General features: G+C 35.1%; 1 protein-coding gene across 1 annotated transcript in view; it reads right to left on the minus strand.

Annotated features, from left to right (window-relative positions):
• MUC19 (mucin 19, oligomeric) overlaps window positions 1-16,497 on the minus strand; it is a 143,905-nt gene extending 127,408 nt beyond the window's left edge. Inside the window, exons 1-11 of the mRNA XM_058557397.1 lie at window positions 16,446-16,497; window positions 5,805-5,825; window positions 5,239-5,400; window positions 3,950-4,119; window positions 2,865-2,955; window positions 2,196-2,378; window positions 1,619-1,801; window positions 1,341-1,475; window positions 1,041-1,223; window positions 497-631; window positions 197-379 (exon numbers count right to left, since the gene is read on the minus strand). Coding sequence (XP_058413380.1) covers window positions 197-379; window positions 497-631; window positions 1,041-1,223; window positions 1,341-1,475; window positions 1,619-1,801; window positions 2,196-2,378; window positions 2,865-2,955; window positions 3,950-4,119; window positions 5,239-5,400; window positions 5,805-5,825; window positions 16,446-16,497 — 1,498 coding nt within the window. The remainder of the gene's footprint in view (window positions 1-196; window positions 380-496; window positions 632-1,040; window positions 1,224-1,340; window positions 1,476-1,618; window positions 1,802-2,195; window positions 2,379-2,864; window positions 2,956-3,949; window positions 4,120-5,238; window positions 5,401-5,804; window positions 5,826-16,445) is intronic.
• Between the last annotated feature and the right edge of the window lie 2,032 nt (window positions 16,498-18,529).

The raw sequence follows: 18,529 nt of genomic DNA on the forward strand, positions 1-18,529 counted from the left end.
AAATGTAGCATTGCCCTTCCCTGCTCCTAGTTCCCAACCAAAAGACCTGGTTCCAACAGATGGAAAATCAAAATGTTATTAAAAATTAATCTTCGTTAATTAGCTAGTTTTTAAATTAAATGTTATTATTTTTCAAAAGTACTTTAGCCAGTTAACTTAATTTTAAATTCTCCAGAATGAGTCTTAATTGGAATACCTGGGCTACTGTCACCATATTCAAGGCCTTTGAATCCAGCCCCAACAAAGCCACTGCCACTCATTCCATTTCCTCCAATTTCATTAATTCCAAATCCCTGTTGATCAGAAGCCCCTAAATTGGATTCCAAATTTCCAAAGTTATCACCAACAAATATATTCTCACGTCTCAAACTGGTATCACCTGCAGAATATAAAATGATTGTCACAGAGTGTGTTGCAAACATTTTATGTTTCAGAAATTTCTATGCACAAAAAAGACATAGCAATACCCAGGTTGTTGGAAACAGATCTGCCAGACCACCCATCCAATTTCTTTCAACTCTTTCACTACTAATGCCACTGTCACCAAATGAACTAGAACCAGAAGCTCCAAAACCAAATGTGGCATTCCCCTTCCCTGCTCCAAGTTCCCAACCAAAAGACCCAGTTCCAACTGATGGAAAAATCAAAATGTTATTAAAAATTAATCTTCATTACTTAGCTAGTTTTTTTTACTAAATGTTATTATCATTATTATTATTATTTTGTGAGGAGATCAGCCCTGTGCTAACATCTGTCGATCCTCCTCCTTTTTTGCTGAGGAAGACTGGCCCTGGTTTAACATCCGTGCTCATCTTCCTCCACTCTTATATGAGACGCCGCCACAGCATGGTTTGCCAAGCAGTGCGTCGGTGCGCACCCAGGATCCGAACCAGTGAACTCCTGGCTACCACAGTGGAGCGCGCGCACTAAACCACTTGCGCCACTGGGTCCGCCCCTAAATGTTATTATTTTTAAAAAGTACTTTAGCCAGTTAACTTAATTAATTTTAAATTTTCCAGAATGAGTCTTAATTGGAATACCTGGGCTACTGTCACCATAATCAAGGCTTTTGAATCCAGCCCCAACAAAGCCACTGCCACTCATTCCATTTCCTCCAATTTCATTAATTCCAAATCCCTGTTGATCAGAAGCCCCTAAATTGGATTCCAAATTTCCAAAGTTATCACCAACAAATATATTCTCACGTCTCAAACTGGTATCACCTGCAGAATATAAAATGATTGTCACAGAGTGTATTGCAAACATTTTATGATTCAGAAATTTCTATGCACAAAAATGAGACAGCAACATCTAGGTCATTGGAAACAGATCTGCCAGACCACCCATCAAATTTCCTTCAACTGTTTCGCTACTAACGCCACTGTCACCAAATGAACTAGAACCAGAAGCTCCAAAACCAAATGTAGCATTGCCCTTCCCTGCTCCAAGTTCCCAACCAGAAGACCCAGTTCCAACTGATGGAAAAATCAAAGTGTTATTAAAAATTAATCTTCATTAATTATCTAATTTTTTATTAAATGTTATTTTTTCCAAAAGTACTTTAACCAGTTAACTTAATTAATTTTAAATTTTCCAGAATGAGTCTTAATTGGAATACCTGAGCTACTGTCACCATAATCAAGGCCTTTGAATCCAGCCCCAACAAAGCCACTGCCACTCATTCCATTTCCTCCAATTTCATTAATTCCAAATCCCTGTTGATCAGAAGCCCCTAAACTGGATTCCAAATTTCCAAAGTTATCACCAACAAATATATTCTCACGTCTCAAACTGGTATCACCTGCAGAATATAAAATGATTGTCACAGAGTGTGTTTCAAATATTTTATGATTCAGAAATTTCTATGCACAAAAATCAGACAGCAATACCCAGGTCGTTGGAAACAGATCTGTCAGACCACCCATCCAATTTCCTTCAACTGTTTTGCTACTAATGCCACTGTCACCAAATGAACTGGAACCAGAAGCTCCAAAACCAAATGTAGCATTACCCTTCCTGCTCCAAGTTCCCAACCAAAAGACCCAGTTCCAACTGATGGAAAAATCAAAATGTTATTAAAAATTAATCTTCATTAATTATCTAATTTTTTATTAAATGTTGTTTTTTTAAAAAAGTACTTTAACCAGTTAACTTAATTAATTTTAAATTTTCAGAGTGAGTCTTAATTGGAATACCTGGGCTACTGTCACCATATTCAAGGCCTTTGAATCCAGCCCCAACAAAGCCACTGCCACTCATTCCATTTCCTCCAATTTCATTAATTCCAAATCCCTGTTGATCAGAAGCCCCTAAATTGGATTCCAAATTTCCAAAGTTATCACCAACAAATATATTCTCACGTCTCAAACTGGTATCACCTGCAGAATATAAAATGATTGTCACAGAGTGTGTTGCAAACATTTTATGTTTCAGAAATTTCTATGCACAAAAATGAGATAGCAATACCTAGGTCAATGGAAACAGATCTGCCAGACCACCCATCCAATTTCCTTCAACTGTTTTGCTACTAATGCCACTGTCACCAAATGAACTCAAACCAGAAACTCCAAAACCAAATGTAGCATTGCTCTTCCCTGCTCCAAGTTCCCAACCAAAAGACCCAGTTCCAATTGATGGAAAAATCAAAATGTTATTAAAAATTAATCTTCATTTGTTAATTAGTTTGTTGTTAAATGTTAAAGAAAAGTATTTTTAATCAATTAGTTAATTTAATTAATTTTAAATTTTCTTGGAAGAGTCTTAGTTGGAATATCTGAGCTATGGGCATCTGATCTGAAACCTATGGATTCACCCCCAGCAGATCCTCTGCTGCTCATTTGCTCCAATCAGCTCCACTGGTTTACAGTCCCTTTTAACAAGATGTCCCCAAATCCAATCCCAAATTTCCAAAGACACTGCTACTAATTCCAGCCCCACTTCTTGTGTTAATGCTATCTACAGAAATAAAAAAATATCATCACCAGCGAATATTTAAATACAACTTATGACTTTTTCCCTTTTATGTGCAAAGCCTAAATAGTAATACTTAGACCATCAGAACTTGATTTTCTAATGTTCTCTATTTCATTTTCACCAAAGCTTTTTTGTTCCAGACCACTGGAACCAACTCCACATGAGCTAGAATTACCAAGACCAAATGCAAGTTCACCCTTCTTTTCACCACCAAATCCAAAATCAAAAGGCAAATGGAAAATTAAACTGTTATCGTGAGCAATAAACAAAGGATGTAAATGATTTGTATTTTTTCTTGATGGAGTCTAGATCAGAATTCCTGAGCCACTGACAAAAAAGCCAAAGCCCACGGATTTATCAACAAACTCCTAGCTATTCTTCCTGTTTCCGCCAAGTTCCACATTTTTTAAGATAAATTGCTCTGACACAAAAATACCTAGATTTACTATACTTTATTGACAATCACTTCTTCACTGGCTTTAATTTCCAAATATAAAATTCTATTTATCCACACTTCTGTAAATTTATTTTTTTCTGGCATTCTTTTTCAAGAAAATCAGTTTAAATAAGAGTAATAGAACTTAAAAAGTTAGCATTGCAAAAGTCATACGGAAACATGAAACCAAAATTTTTCTGTTCCTTATGACAAAACTTGAGAACAAGAGAGTTTAAGAGGCTTTCCCAAGTCCACAGGGGGTTAGCGAGAAACGAGATAAAAACGATTTTTTCCTTCCAGGTCTAAGCTCTTTCATAAAAGCATTAAATCTACTTGCCTCTTCACTAAAATGTTTAAATTTTCTGTTTTCTGTTGAAGATAACATAGATACTTTAAGAATCAAACATAGTTTAAAAATCTTTCCCATGAGTCCCTTTAATACTAAATCTGTACAGGTCAAAAATGCCACCACAAATTCCTGCTTTGCTAATTGATTGATTTTTCTGTCAAAAGTTGACACTAAGAAACAACTTAGGATACCTGTTTCACTAGCATAGAATCAGAGCCAGCTAACCCATACACTTCATTCACATCAAATCCACTCTGGCCAGATGGACCCCTACCAATTTCATTTTGATTTGGAGCAGTGCCATCAAATTCTGTACCACCAGAGAAAATGTAGACAAGACCACTTGCTGAATTGGTTTCCTCTACCATACAAAAATACAATCATTATCAGAGAAAAGTTGCATTCATTCATATTGTATAGGAAATTAATGTATATACATTGCTTGAACTAGGCCTACATTATAGTTTTGAATGTATCCTTCCCCCTCCCCTCCATATTTCTTTCTACATATAATTCTACACAGTGTAATCGGAGGTGTGCATGGCAACCAATTTACCACGAGGTTTGATTGAATTCCGTAAGAAAAATGAAGCATTGGAGCCACTTAAGGTAAGTTTCACTGTGTTCTATAGAACATAAGCTACCAACACCTCAGTATTGTAAACGAGAGCAGATATATCTCTGTTAACTTATTAGTCATACTGAGTTTGCCAATCCAAAATAGACGACTGGACAGACAGGAAACTTCTGTGATCTTCTTGAATATATTTCAGTCACACTTCTACACCCAAAGCTGTTTCTCCCTTTTCAGTTAGCACCACCTGGACTCAAATATTAAATTTTAATATAAAATATTGAAGCTGTTTTCCTCAATGGATCTCCTTCTTCCCATTTTTGTAGAGGTATGCGCTATGGAGATTTCAGGAGCCAGGCCAGTAAAGTAGAAGTTTGAATCAGCCAACAGGGAGAAGTCTTTTGAACCAGAGAGGCCATTGCTCACCCAATGAAACTTAATCTTTTTTCCAAACGAAACAAAATTGCAGGCCACAAACTGTTTAGAAATCCTGCTTTATGATATTACTCAGCAAACTGAGCGTGCATTTTAAAGAGAGAATCCTGGTATAGAAAATGAATTGTGGTTGGAGGCAGAACCAAGAGAGATCCCACACTAAATTTGGGTCCAGGAAGCATTTTAAATTATTAATTTATATGTCATAAAAATGATTGATGTCATAAATATAGTGCTAAGTAGAAAGATAGCATAAGAAAATAAAAATTACCAGGAAAATATTCAATTTAATGTAAACATCTTTGCCAAAATTCTCTACAGAAAGAATTCATTACTCTCATTGGCACTGGAATTAGTGCCTTTGAATTCTCCACGATTACTGTTAAGGCCATGTGCTGCAAATCAAACACAGATGATCCCAAGTGCAAAAAAGCATTTGTTTCCTGGGAAAGCATTTTCCTCTAACAGTACCTGCAGGGCTATCTTCTGACTCTAAACTATTAGTATCTAGACATTCTCTCCACCTGTCTTCAGCCTCGCCTGAAGCACTAATTCCAGTTTTAAGGAGTGAACCAAGAGATTTCTTTCTTCTCTCTGAGTCACCGAAGGATGAACTACCGAGCAAAAAGCCACCTAATGCGAATAACGGAAGATTTTATTTGAAAAGAGTACTACAAATACAATAAAGGTGATTTGATTGTGACTATGAAATGCCGTGATTTTATTTTGTGTAAGAACCGTTACTCTGGCAGCACTTGGAACAACAGACACTGCTAATTGACTTAATCATCGTATCTATATCTTTTTGTCATAGTTCTAAGACTTCAAGAAAGAGAGATGAATACAGCTGTGAATATTTAGTTGCTATATACTAGAAACTCTTCTTCTCGTGGACAGGACAGAAACTTCCCTGTCTACTTCCTTCTCCATTACTAAGCCTCAAGTTCCAGGGTCCAAACTCCCCCCATCAAAATATTCTGCCATGTTGAATCCACACCTTTGGCTTAGCAATAGCTGGTAAAATTAAGATGACATACCTGATTCTCTTTTCTGTATTCCTGCAAAGAAAAAAAGATGAAAACATTTACTCATAAATTAATTGTAGCATTCACCTCCTTCAAGTCTTAGCTTAAATGTCATCTCAATGAGGCATACTCTGACAATTTAAAATTTCACCCACCATTCTAACACTCTCAATTATCGTTATATTACTCTAATTTATTGCGTAGATTTTATCACTTTGTAATATACCATGTTTACTATTTATAATGTTTATTGTTTATTGATTGTCTCCTTCTTCTAGATTTTTAAGCCCATTAACTCAAGACTTTTTGCCTGTTTAAGTTGCTAAGGTATCCCAGTTGTCTAGAACAATGCCTGAACCATAGAGGACATTCAATTAATATTTATTTAATAAATGCATTCATCAACAAAGACCTCTTGTTAAGGTAGTACATACTGTATCACATGAAGTATATTGTGCTTTCTGTCATACAATTTATATTTTTTTAAATTTCTATGATAAAATTAAAATAATCTATACTTAATAATGCCTTAATAACTGTGCTGTAAATATTCCTGTAAAGTTGTGAAAGACATGCCTTTTGGTCACTGAATAGACAAGAAAATGAAATGTATGATTTTTGTAAGTAAAATTTGAAGTCTACGTAAGAGAGAATACTAATAAAAGTCAGAGAAAATTCTCCCTGTTGAAAATAAGGGAAAAGAGACTCCCCTTCCCTTTTTTTTTAGATCATTTACTTTAGAAAACTTCTGAGTTCTTTCTCTACCTCTTTGAAATGTTTATCATCTTTTTACAGGCTATATAAGTGTGGGGATCAGAATTGCCACCCCATTATGTGTCTCTGGCTTGATTACTTTTTAAGAACAAAAGACTCAGGAAGAAACTTTGAGCTTCCCCCTAACTGCCTAAAAGAATTTAAGATAGAAGCCCTCTTCCAGGAAGGGGCTAAAACCATAAGATAACTATAGTATAATATAAACTAGGTGTGATAGACAGGGAGGAACCTAACAAGGGCTTTTTAATCCAAGTCCTCTCCATTTCTCATTGTCTTTGCAAGGCACAGTCAACTTTTGTTTATCAAACATTTGCTTTTCCGTCTCCATGTAAATTGCCTTCCTCCCCTTTGAAGTGCCAAAATACAACCCCCAACATCCTCTTTTGTCTTTAGCTGAAGATGGTATTTAAGGTGGTGGCTTTGGCCATTTTGGCAAGTTACTCAGTTTTCTTGGGTTTCTCCCTTGTATACATGTTATTAAACTTTGTTTTATTTTCTCCTGTTGTTCTGCCTCATGTCAATTTAATTCTCAGACCAGCCAGAAGGACCTAGAGGGTAGAAAGATAGTTCTTCCTCCCCTACCTACATAAGCAACCCAGGAATATTTCTTCAAGGGATTGGTGACCATCTCTTTGAAATGTTATTATCAAGGAAGACGGCGCCCCCCCTCCCAGGAACCTAACTTCACCTGGTGTCTGGCTCCCAGATGTAAACCTACTTCTTTGATGGTTATAAAGATACAAGAAACTTATTTTTTCTTATAAAGAGAATAGCAAACACAGGTGGCCACCCTAACTACCAAGCAAATTTAGGACAAACTGTGTGTGACAAATGGTTCTCTCAAGTCCTCTTACTTGAGGACTAGTCATTTATTTTGAGGACATGTGCGTATCTGCCTGGCTACGTAAAAGGGTGAGATTTCTTTCTGTCTCCACAGTCTCTTCAGCAGATAGCCTGCTGTGTGCATCACGTTCTGCTTTAATGCTTATTCAATAATAAAACTGTTTTCTTTCTTTTCTACCTTTTCGGACAAGTTTTCTGGGGTGGCAAGAGATTTTGTTTTTAATTATATTTCCTTAACAACTACGCTTGGACTTCTTAGCGATTTTCCACGTTTCTAGCAAATATATTTATATTTTTCTAAAACGAATATACAGAAATAAAAATCAATGTGATTTTGAGAATAGTCAATATAGGAGTTAGTCTGTTATGTAGTTTGAGGGAAAGGGCTCCAACATTTAAGACATTATGAAATTATAATATTTACTTATAAGTGTTTAATTAAGGAGGAATAAAAGTGCTTTAATCAGATACAGTCAATTTATATTATTATGTTATTAAGTAATCCTCACACCACTATTACTTATACAACTCTTCTCCATAGACAATATTTTTTCCTCCTTGTATCCTCATCCCCTCAACTTACTCTACTTGAATACACACTCACTCTCCTTTCCTCTTTTACACTCTGTGTTATTGTCTTTCTTCACTGTCATGTAGTTTTAGAACTGCATCTTAATATTTAAATATCTTAGTGTGATGACAAAGAAGAAGGAAATAAGGTAGTATTCAGTAGTGGGAAAAGAATAGGCTTCTGAGTCAAACTCGTCTGGACTCCCAGACTTGCAATCACAATGGCCTTTGACAATACCTCTTTTAGACTCAGGCAAGAGTGGTTCCTATTCTAAGCCACACAAGTCTCACTCTGGCCTTCCTCAGGTCATGGCCCTCCTCAGACGGTAAAGCATACAGGCAGAGACTCAAGGGGACATACCAACCCAAAGGCTAGGCCATCTTCCTTCCCCCATTGTAGACGACCCTCTAAAGCTCCCAGGACCCTATAGCTCCAAGCCCGCTACAGGGCCTGCATGGACAGCTTTCCCAAGACCATCTCCCCAAGGTTAGACCACATTGCAAGGGTGAGAACCCCTAGGCTGGGGGTTGGCCAGGGAATGGCAGTTTGCAGGAGAAGTAGATGGAGTTAAGACATGGAGGCTAGGACATCCTTCTCAGTGTGGGGCAAAGCCAAGAACGGAAAGAGCAGGGGGACAGGGACATTGGCAAGGCATAGCCCACCCCATTCTTGCATTGAACTCCAATGATCTGAAAATTCTGCATTGGAACGTGGCCTTTTAGGTTGTCATGAATATATTTTTGTCCAGGTGGAAGGAAAAACACATTTTATTTAAAATTTTGTTCTTTTTGTCTATACATATGCTATGTCGACCTGCATTTGTATTCTTGCCCCTGGCTATGCCCTTGGCCTTTCCTTGGATAAATTATTTAATACTTCTGAAACAAAGTTCCCTTATCTATTAAATGGAGACTACATAATAAATGAAGATAAAACAATATCCACTTCATAATATGGTTATTAATTAAATGATAGAATTAAATGAGATGAAAGCACCTAGCACAGTGTCTGACACATATAGGTATTCAACTGGGAAAGACAGTATCCTTTAATATATTTCATTTTCATCACCAAACTTGTCACATCAAGCTCATGCAGAATCATTTCATTTCATTTAATTCATGGTAACTAGTTACTCTACTCATCACACCTCTCCCGAGTTTAGCCCTGCAGATACATCAGATCCTTCGTTTTGTTAGACCAATATCTCCTCTGAATTTATTTGTTCTGTTCTTGAAATGAACAGCCTGGTATCTTGGCTAGTGGGCCACATTAGTTTCTATTAACTATTTTATTCCTTTTGTTTTATTATATAAAACTTGCTCAAAAATATATCGTCATCGGGGCCACTGGTAGTAATGGTCAGTGTGTTCTTTGCATGTACCACATCTTAGATGCGTAACAATACCTTTCCTTACATGACTCATCGCTTTACTCCCTCACAACTCTCCTATGAGGTAGGTACTATCATTGTTCTTCACTTGTAGGTGAGGAAACTGATATTTAAAAGAGGTTGAATAACTTGCCCTAGATCACACGGTAAAATGAGCCAAGAAAACCTTTCGTCTTAAGCAAGATGTATATTGTCTTCACTTTGCTTAAAAGCAGATGGCTTATACAACGTTAAAGATAAAATGTTTATCTACTTCATAGCTCAAATATAGGTAAAATATATTTACCTATTTCAGAGTAAAGTCATACTATACTTTGCATACATTTTGCACAAATGTTTGGAAAAGTTTGCTTATACTTCAGAGCATAGAATGGAATAGAAAAGAGAAATAGACATAATTCTGGTCCTCCTCCCTCACCCTATGGAGAAAAATTACTAGATCCCAGAGGTGAATATGGGTGAGCTGTATGGAAGGGGGAATTTTAAAAGTTACGTTGTCTGAAATCAGTCAATCCAAAGAATATTAAAAAACATTAAGTCCTACAGTGCCTATGGATCCTTTTCTCAAATATGTGAGTCTTTGTGTCATTGAGGAATGAAGATTGTGGAGGATAACATTGCTCTGGAGATGGTCCAGTTTTATGTTGGCTGGTTGAGCAGTTAGTTGAGGCTTCTTTGCTTGGCATTTTTATTCGTCCAGTGCAGCTCTAGCCATAGAGACCCTCAAGTCCCTCCTAAATAATACCCAGACCTGGAAGCTTCCCCGAGAAACATAGGAATAAACTCAGTTGCTCATAACGTCAGAGAATTTTCAAAGAACTATAGAATTCCAAGTGTTCCCTTGCCTCACTCTAATTTCTTAAATGAGTCCTTTCAGGAGAACGTTAGAGACTCAGATGTGTCAGTTTATTCTAATTAACAACCAGATTTTGTATACTCGGAATTAGAGAAGCTCTTCCTCTATCATAACAGGACCTGATAAGTCTTGTCTGTAGTTATGATGAGGTGATTTTGCTGTCTTCATCAGGCAACTGACCTGCTGCTCAATCTCGGTTTGTGTTTTACCTCAAAGAAAACATTTTCCAGTTAATGTTTTATTGTATTTAGGTTATAGAAAGACACAGAGATCTAAAATGCCCTATAAAAAAACATAAAAGTAATCTTGGGCTATTTTGATTGCTATATACATTAGACTAGAATCAAATTGAATCTATATTGATATTAGCAAAAAATCCTATTGTTAGATATAAGAAAAATTCTATAAAAGCAGTCTTCATTTGCTATGGCTTGTTTTTCATTTTGGTGGATAGGGAAACAAAATAATGGGTGATAGTCAGTGATATTCAATTGCCCAAAGGAATCTGTAGTAAAACTATTGGGACTAGGATCGATTTTAATTAAAATAGATCACTAAGGAATTAATCTTAGAATACAAAATAAAAGCATGGTCTGTCAACAAAAATATAGGAAGGTAAAACCTTAAATCTACATTCACATTTCTCCTATAGGTTCAGAAATTTTAGCAAACTAAGTAACCAGAGCAATTTTCCATTTCAAACGTCATCACCTCTATAAACACTGATTAAATACTAAAATTTCTGGCCCCGATTATACAAAAATATACTAGAGTATGTTTGTTTGTAAAAATAAGGAATATTTTATATTAAATGTTTTAATCATTTTTCCAGGGGAGATATGCCCTCTTTCCAAAGAAAAGCATTGCCACTCTATTGCTGTTTAGTATACACAGTATCAGAAAAAAAAATAATAATTCACTTGATCTGCTTTCAGCTATTTCACCAACTGAAGAAGAAAAGGGAGAATTGCTGTCATTAGTAGCGTATCTGACAGATTTGCCAATAGAAAGTGACTCTGGATTACAGCCATTTCTTGTCCTTGGGAAGTGTTACCACAGAGATATGCTTATTGAATATAATACTCAGGCATAAATATGGTAATTATCCACTGACCATGGTATATTTATACCCCTCCAGAACACCCCCGTAAAGGAGAAAGGCTTCACTGGTCCTCCAGCCAGCTTAGAGTACAATCTAGATGCGTGAATTAGAACACAGCAAAAAACGATAATTCTTGGATGACTGAAAAGGTGCTTAGAAGTGTTCATTATTATTTTGTTGGTGAAATGCAGAAGCTTTAGTTAAAAGATTTTTTCATGTGACAGAAGTACTGGATGAACTAACAACTTAATTTGAATAAAATGGCTACAAATTTCTATTTTACAGCTGGATACCAAAATTCGTGTACACACAGCTTGCAAATGATTCAAGTGTTATTATTGTGAATCAAGGTAAATTTTCATCATGTTTAAATAAATAGCATGTAAATTTGCAAGCTTGTCAAGCTATCGTGAGCATAACTGAGTCAAAAACTTACAAGAGCAAGTACTTTGTAACAAATGGCATAATTTACATAAACACACGGCTTAGTTAGATTTACAGATATAAAAATATTTTTATCAAATACATAAAAGCATTGGTCTCCAAAAGAATTTACTCAATAATTATGTGAAATAAAATACTTAACAACGGCAATAGAATTTTGCACAAAGTTGCATGATGATTACATGTTCAAGAAACCTCAAAAAAAACATTTTGAGTAACATTTTTATTTTGAGGACTTAATGGATTGCAGGTTTGTTTGTTTTTTAAAGCTTCTTCATGCTCCATAATCTTCACAAATTTTCTAAACCCAAACTGACTACATTATTCAAATAAAAAGTGAAAGTATATGGTCAGATACTAAGATAAACTTTTAGAAATTGGAACTGTCTTGGTAAATCCAGGACTTATGGTCAGCAAACCTGTCTCAGATGTATAGGTATAAATTAAGTCAAACAAGCAAACAGAGATAGCTAAAAGATAAAGGATTTCCCATGTGTTCTGATAAATTGTTCCCAAAACCAAATTGCTTGTAGTTACACATACAAATACACACACACATATTTAGCCAAAAGCTAAGAAGAAATGGTTTACAGATATGGTTTGGAGACACTTAATATAAATGTTTCTAAAGAAAAAAAAGTGTATGATAACATTCTCCATATAGGTTAAATACCTGGAAAATTCTAATTATCCAAAATGTAGGTTGCAGTCAAGAGTCATCTCCAAATCCTCTTGTAACAAATAGAGATGTCACGAAACCCACGCATGAAATTTATCCATCAGAAAAAAATCCCTTGAGGTCTCACTGATAGTGCACACACTCTTACCACAGATACAAGGCTAATGAGCTTAGATCAATGGTATTCTCATCCCAACAGACCGAAAGCAATAAGTAACAATTGGAGCTGGGTGCAAAAAGCAGACCTAATGATCCTATCAGGATACAGGGCTTAAATGTTTCATAGAAGTGAGGAGACTGAAAAGCAAATCGAAAGCAGACACAGAAACTCAGAAACCATCTCTACAGTAGGGCCCAACCGTCTTGCACACAGCAGTAGATCCCAAGGGCATTCATTTTGACATCTTCAAAAGAAAGACTAAACGATGTTCAGAAGTCTCTTGTCTTCTTGGGTAAGAAGATATATCTGGTTCATTTCAGAAAGTTTACCTTGCAAAGGATTTGGTTACTTTCATATAGAAAATTCTTGTATGCAGAAAAAATCATATATCTATGATCCCAAATTATTTTATTAATTCAAAACAAATATGTACTGAGTGCCTGTCCCATTGCAGGCACTGTTCTTGGCATTGTGAATACAGAACCAACAAAATAGATCAAAATCCTATCCTTCAGGAGTTTAAAATCATGTGAGATAAATGAGTCACGGTAGTTAACACCCAAATCAAGTGTGTATGAAACATGTCAATTTTCTATATTCGGTGTTGTTGGGAATGTAAATTGGTACAGCTATTAAGGAAAACAATATGGAGTTTCCTCAAAAAATTAAAAAATATAACTACCATGTGACCCAGCAATTCCACTTCTGGGTATATATGCAAAGGAAATGAAATAACTTTTTCAAAGAGATATCTAAACTCTCTCGTGTTCATTGAGGCATTATTCACAATAGCCAATACATGGAAACAACCTAAGTGTCAATCAACAGGTGAATGGCTAAAGTGTGGTGTATACACACACACACACACACACAATGGAATACTATCCATCCATAAAAAAGAAAGAAATCTTGCCATTTTGGACAACGTGGATGGACTTTGAGGGGCATTATTCTAAGTGAAATAAGTCAGACAAAGACAAATACTATATGACAAATACTCATATGTGGCATCTAAAAACATTGAACTCATAAAAACAAAGAGTAAAATGGTAGTTGCCAGGGGCTGAGAGGTGGGGAAAATGGGAGATGTAGACCAAACTTCCAGTTATAAGATGAGTAAGTTCTGGGGATCTAATGTACAGCATTGTGGTTATAGTTAATAATATTGTATTATATACTTGAAAGTTGCTGAGAGTAGATCTTAAATGTTCTTACCACAAAAAAAAATATGGTGATTATGTGAGATGGTGGAGGTGTTGACTAATTGTATTGTGGTAATCATTTTGGAATATATAGTCTATCAAGTCAAAACATGGTGTATCTTAAACTTACACAATGTTATGCGTCACTTACATCTCAATAAACCTGGAAAATATTTTCTGTGTTCCAAAAGGAGGCTCAGAATAAACCTTGATATCTCAAAGTAAAGATTAATTTCTGAAAGATACTGACCTGATTTTTGTCTGTAAAATAAGGCTTCTCCATCTATACAAAATGAAAAAAAGAAGTAATAACAGTTAGGTCATTTTATACTTCTCTGTAGCACATTTTTTAAGACTATGAGAATAGCCTTTTTTCTATTTTTCTTTTTAATTCAATATAAGCAAGCTACCTTTTATATCTAATAATTGTGATATTTCAATATTAGTTTATTATTTTGGAACTTTCTTATTTAACAAAACTCATCTATATCTTTCTAAGTAATGCATTTACCTATCAACATGCTTAAAATCGAAGTTTTCAATGTCAACTCATTCTTCAAAATATATATGGCCAAATAAATTAAACCCACAAATTAATATTAGCAGTACTTTAAATCTTTTTCACACTATCAAAACACTATATGGCTGTCAAACTGAAGTATAAATTTCACCTGATTTTATTTTCATTAAACATTTTCTGGCCTAAGGTGTTCCTTAGCAATGAATTAGACAAAAAAGAAAAAAGAAAAGACAATCAATTGTGTAGATTTTTCTCTGCTAAGAAGATAGAATAACCTGGGAAAAAATAAGAATTGATTATACATATCTATTTCACGCCAGATCTACATCTCCTATCACTGAAGTTTTTTCCACTTAGCCAAGGAACTGTTTTCTAATTTTCTTTCTTTCTGTATAGCTATTATTGGTTAAACAATACAAATTTTTCTTCTGATTGATTTTATGGATGCCTCCTAAGTATCTACCTTCTCCAACTTCCAATCCTCAGAACTTGATCATTCTGTAACCTACTGAAAATGAAGGAAGTCTGAGTTTGGAGCATAATGACAAGCATTACTTCATTAAAAGCAATAAAAATTCATTTTAACTAAGCCACCTGGAATTGCTAAATTGCTCAACTAAAGAGCAGTTTTCTAGGTATATTCCTTATTTCCCACCATGGCCTTATAAATAAATACACAAAATCTCTGAATTTTGTCAATAAATCACCAATCTATAGAAATCTTATTGAAATACTCATAGTCATTTCCCAGAACTATCATTGACAACTGGAAATTTACTTTAGAAACGTTCTCCAATTTTCTGGTGAATTTAATATACTTTAGAAAATAATCTTAAAACACATTTTGTTGAGATATATCATTCAATGAAGAATATAGCAAAGTGCTATATAAGATTACGAAAGTCACCATTACTTGAAGTTATCATTTTCTAATGGTCCATCAGACAACTTCTCAGGTAGTTGGATTAAGGACAGAGATATTTTCTCTTAATCACAACAAATCATTGTAGTCCTCTATATTCTGGCTTCCCATAGAAAAGTAAAATGTACCCCATTCCCAAATTTAGAAAATAGATTTTAAGTTTAGATATAGAACGAATATCCTCCCTTTTGCAGACCTTTCCCCTTATGTTTAGATGTATTAATTACATTTCTACATTAATTCAATTACATTAAATTATATTTCTGCCCTTTTCAGAATCAGAACTAAAGGGCAAGAAATACGTTCATTTCTAAAGATTTTTTCATTTTGCTCAATTTTTAATTACCAAAATTAATTAGTGATCTTACCTTTCAATTAATTTCAGAAATTAATTAACTGACTTTCTGAAGTATCTAGGAAAGTTGTTAGTTTAAGACATATTTTCCCTATAAAATTTTCTTTTGATGATGAACTGCTCTTTTAATTGGCGATACTTTCTTGATTTATAAAAATCACAGTTAGTAGTATGGGTCTTTAGTCTAAATGTGGATTTAAGTTCGAGATAGAGTCATTAAGGATAAACTGTGATGAATAAGAGTAACAAACAATAACGCCATATGCATCTTGAATAACCTGTTCACTAATATTTCTAAATATATATACAATATATGTATTATACGTATATGTTACATAACACATACATTACGTATATTACATATATATCTTACATATATATCATTACATATACTTTTATATGTAATAATTGTGATATTTCAACATTAATTTATTATTCTGGAAGTTTCTGATTTAATAAAACTCACCTATATCATTTTAAGTAATGCATTTACCTATCAACTAAGCCACCTGGACTTTCTGCAAAGACCAGTTTTCCAGGTATATTTCTTATTTCCCACCATGGCCTTATAAATAAATACACAAAATCCTTAAGATTTTATCCTTTAATTCTTAAAAGCTTATCCTTAAGATAAATATCCTTAAGACAGGCTTTTTAAAGCTGAAATAACACCCAATAGGATGAAAAGCTAGTTTTCTTACTTATCTTACTCTGAGGTGTAGAAAAGATCTCCCAGGGAGAAAAATGTTTGAAGTAGAGAACACTAAACATTTAAGCAAATATATACATGGAGCTATCAAATATGAAAGGATTATTTACATTAGTCCCTTACCTTTGCAGAAGACGCAAAGTGCCGAAACCAAGCACGAAAAGATCAACTTCATGGTGGGAATTTGGAACCTAGAAACAGAGACCAGTCATCCTGAAGAACCAGATCCGCAAGGGACCCTCTAACCAGAGTTTTTATATCCACTCATACCACTGTCTCTTGTCATGGGGAAGGTGTGGTAAACTTAGCAACGACAGAGCAAAGGTAAATATCATGGCATGCCAAAGACAAAATCCGTTTCAAGTCAGTTTAGTGTCTTATTTCTGTGACATCTTCTATCTTGGACCAAGTCCAGCTCACGCGAAACCCAGACCCTGCCTTCTTGCCACCCTGTGCAAACAGCAAAGGCAGGAACCAAAAGCCCCAGGATTAAAAACCAAATATGCTGATGATGTACATTTATCTGAACCCTATTAATCATTGCAAAAGTCTTAATACCTCAAGAAACTCAAATACTGTGATTAAATATTGTAATCATCTCTCCCTTAACAACAGAACGTATTGTAAACATTAACCTACTTTGAAACAAAGAACTCTTTATCAATATATTAATACATATTTCCTTAGAGAAATATATAACTATCTCATAGGCTTAGGTATAGACATACTAAAACATATAAATTCACCATGGTTACAGCAATAGCTTTATTACTCACAAGGATTCATAATACTCCAATGATATACATTTTTACCATGAACTTTATAATCAGATATATAAATAAGTAGAAAAACATATGAAAATTAGAACATCAGAAAAAGAATGTTTTAGGACAAAAATAAAATAAAATAGAAAATACCATCCATGAACATATATGCAGATATTCTGGGATGGAGGGAGGAAGTTCAAGTTAGGATCTAAAAGGAGAAGTCTTGGCCTGTGCTGAGCAAGGCAGAGAGGATCCACAATTAGAGGAATCCCTGATACCAATCAGGTGGACCTGAAAAACAGAAGGGCCAGCTCCATATCTTTGATGATGCCATCTGCTTCTTGTCTGCTCCCAATCACTATTGAGAAGACTTCAGTAGCCAAAGGGAAAACAGTCCTCAGTTTATTATCTCCAGAAAAGCAGAAGAATCCTAGGAAAGGTAAAAAAAAATTATGGACATGCATCCCTTTCCTTTTCCTTTACCCACTCATTTCTTGACTAATCTCAAGGAAATAAACAATGTCTGCCTTCTCTGAGCTCCTCACCAATACGTATTGAATGCTTCTACTCATGTGCTCGCTGCCTCCCTCAAACCTCCTTAGGCTACTTGCTGATTCCTTAAATCATTTTGAAAGGGGACAGAATTCAACACACATAAATCTTTAAAGTGCATTTTCCTGTTTAAGGTAACATGTTTACTGAAGGCCATGAATTTTTTAATCTGACGTAAGTGAAAGTATCGGAGTTTTCCCTGTGGGCAGGGATTTGGAGAGCAGCAAACAATGGACACAGGAGTGCTGGATGAGAGGACCCACTCGGAGAACAGAGAAGGAGGTAACAGAGGTTGTAGAGGCTAATGACCGACTTCGCTGACCTCATAATTTTTCTATATCCCAGCTCTGATTGTTTCAATAATTCATAAATGAAGACTGTACATTGAGGATTTTCTTCCAACACACACACACAAATTATAGTTAAGAGAGAACATTGCCCTTTGAGATATATGACTCACATTATGATGTTCTTTTCTTTATCATGCGTGACTTCATTGTGAAGAAGATTTGGTCTTGGAGAGTCCATTTTTCAGATTACCATTATGACATGATTATTCTATGTGCCAGCAATGAGCTTAGATATGTAGGAGACCAGAATGAAACATAAGGTTACTTAGGGGCTTTGGGGATAACTAAGAATACATTCAAGGCAGAAAATTTCCATTAGCAGAGTTCAGGTGAAATGTTATGGAAGCTCCAAGGAAGGTTGAATTTCTTTTAGCTTAAGAGAATCAGGGAAAATTTAATGGAGAGGGTGGTTTAAGGGCTGGACAAAGAAAAGTAGATAGGACTTGGGCATGCAGAATCAGGGAAGGATTCCAGGTGGAAAACGCATTATGAACAAAGTCAAATGCAATCTCAAGCATTCTAATGTCTTACCACCAAC

This window comes from Diceros bicornis, chromosome 17, assembly GCF_020826845.1.
Source record: "Diceros bicornis minor isolate mBicDic1 chromosome 17, mDicBic1.mat.cur, whole genome shotgun sequence".
Taxonomy (NCBI): Eukaryota; Metazoa; Chordata; class Mammalia; order Perissodactyla; family Rhinocerotidae; genus Diceros; species Diceros bicornis.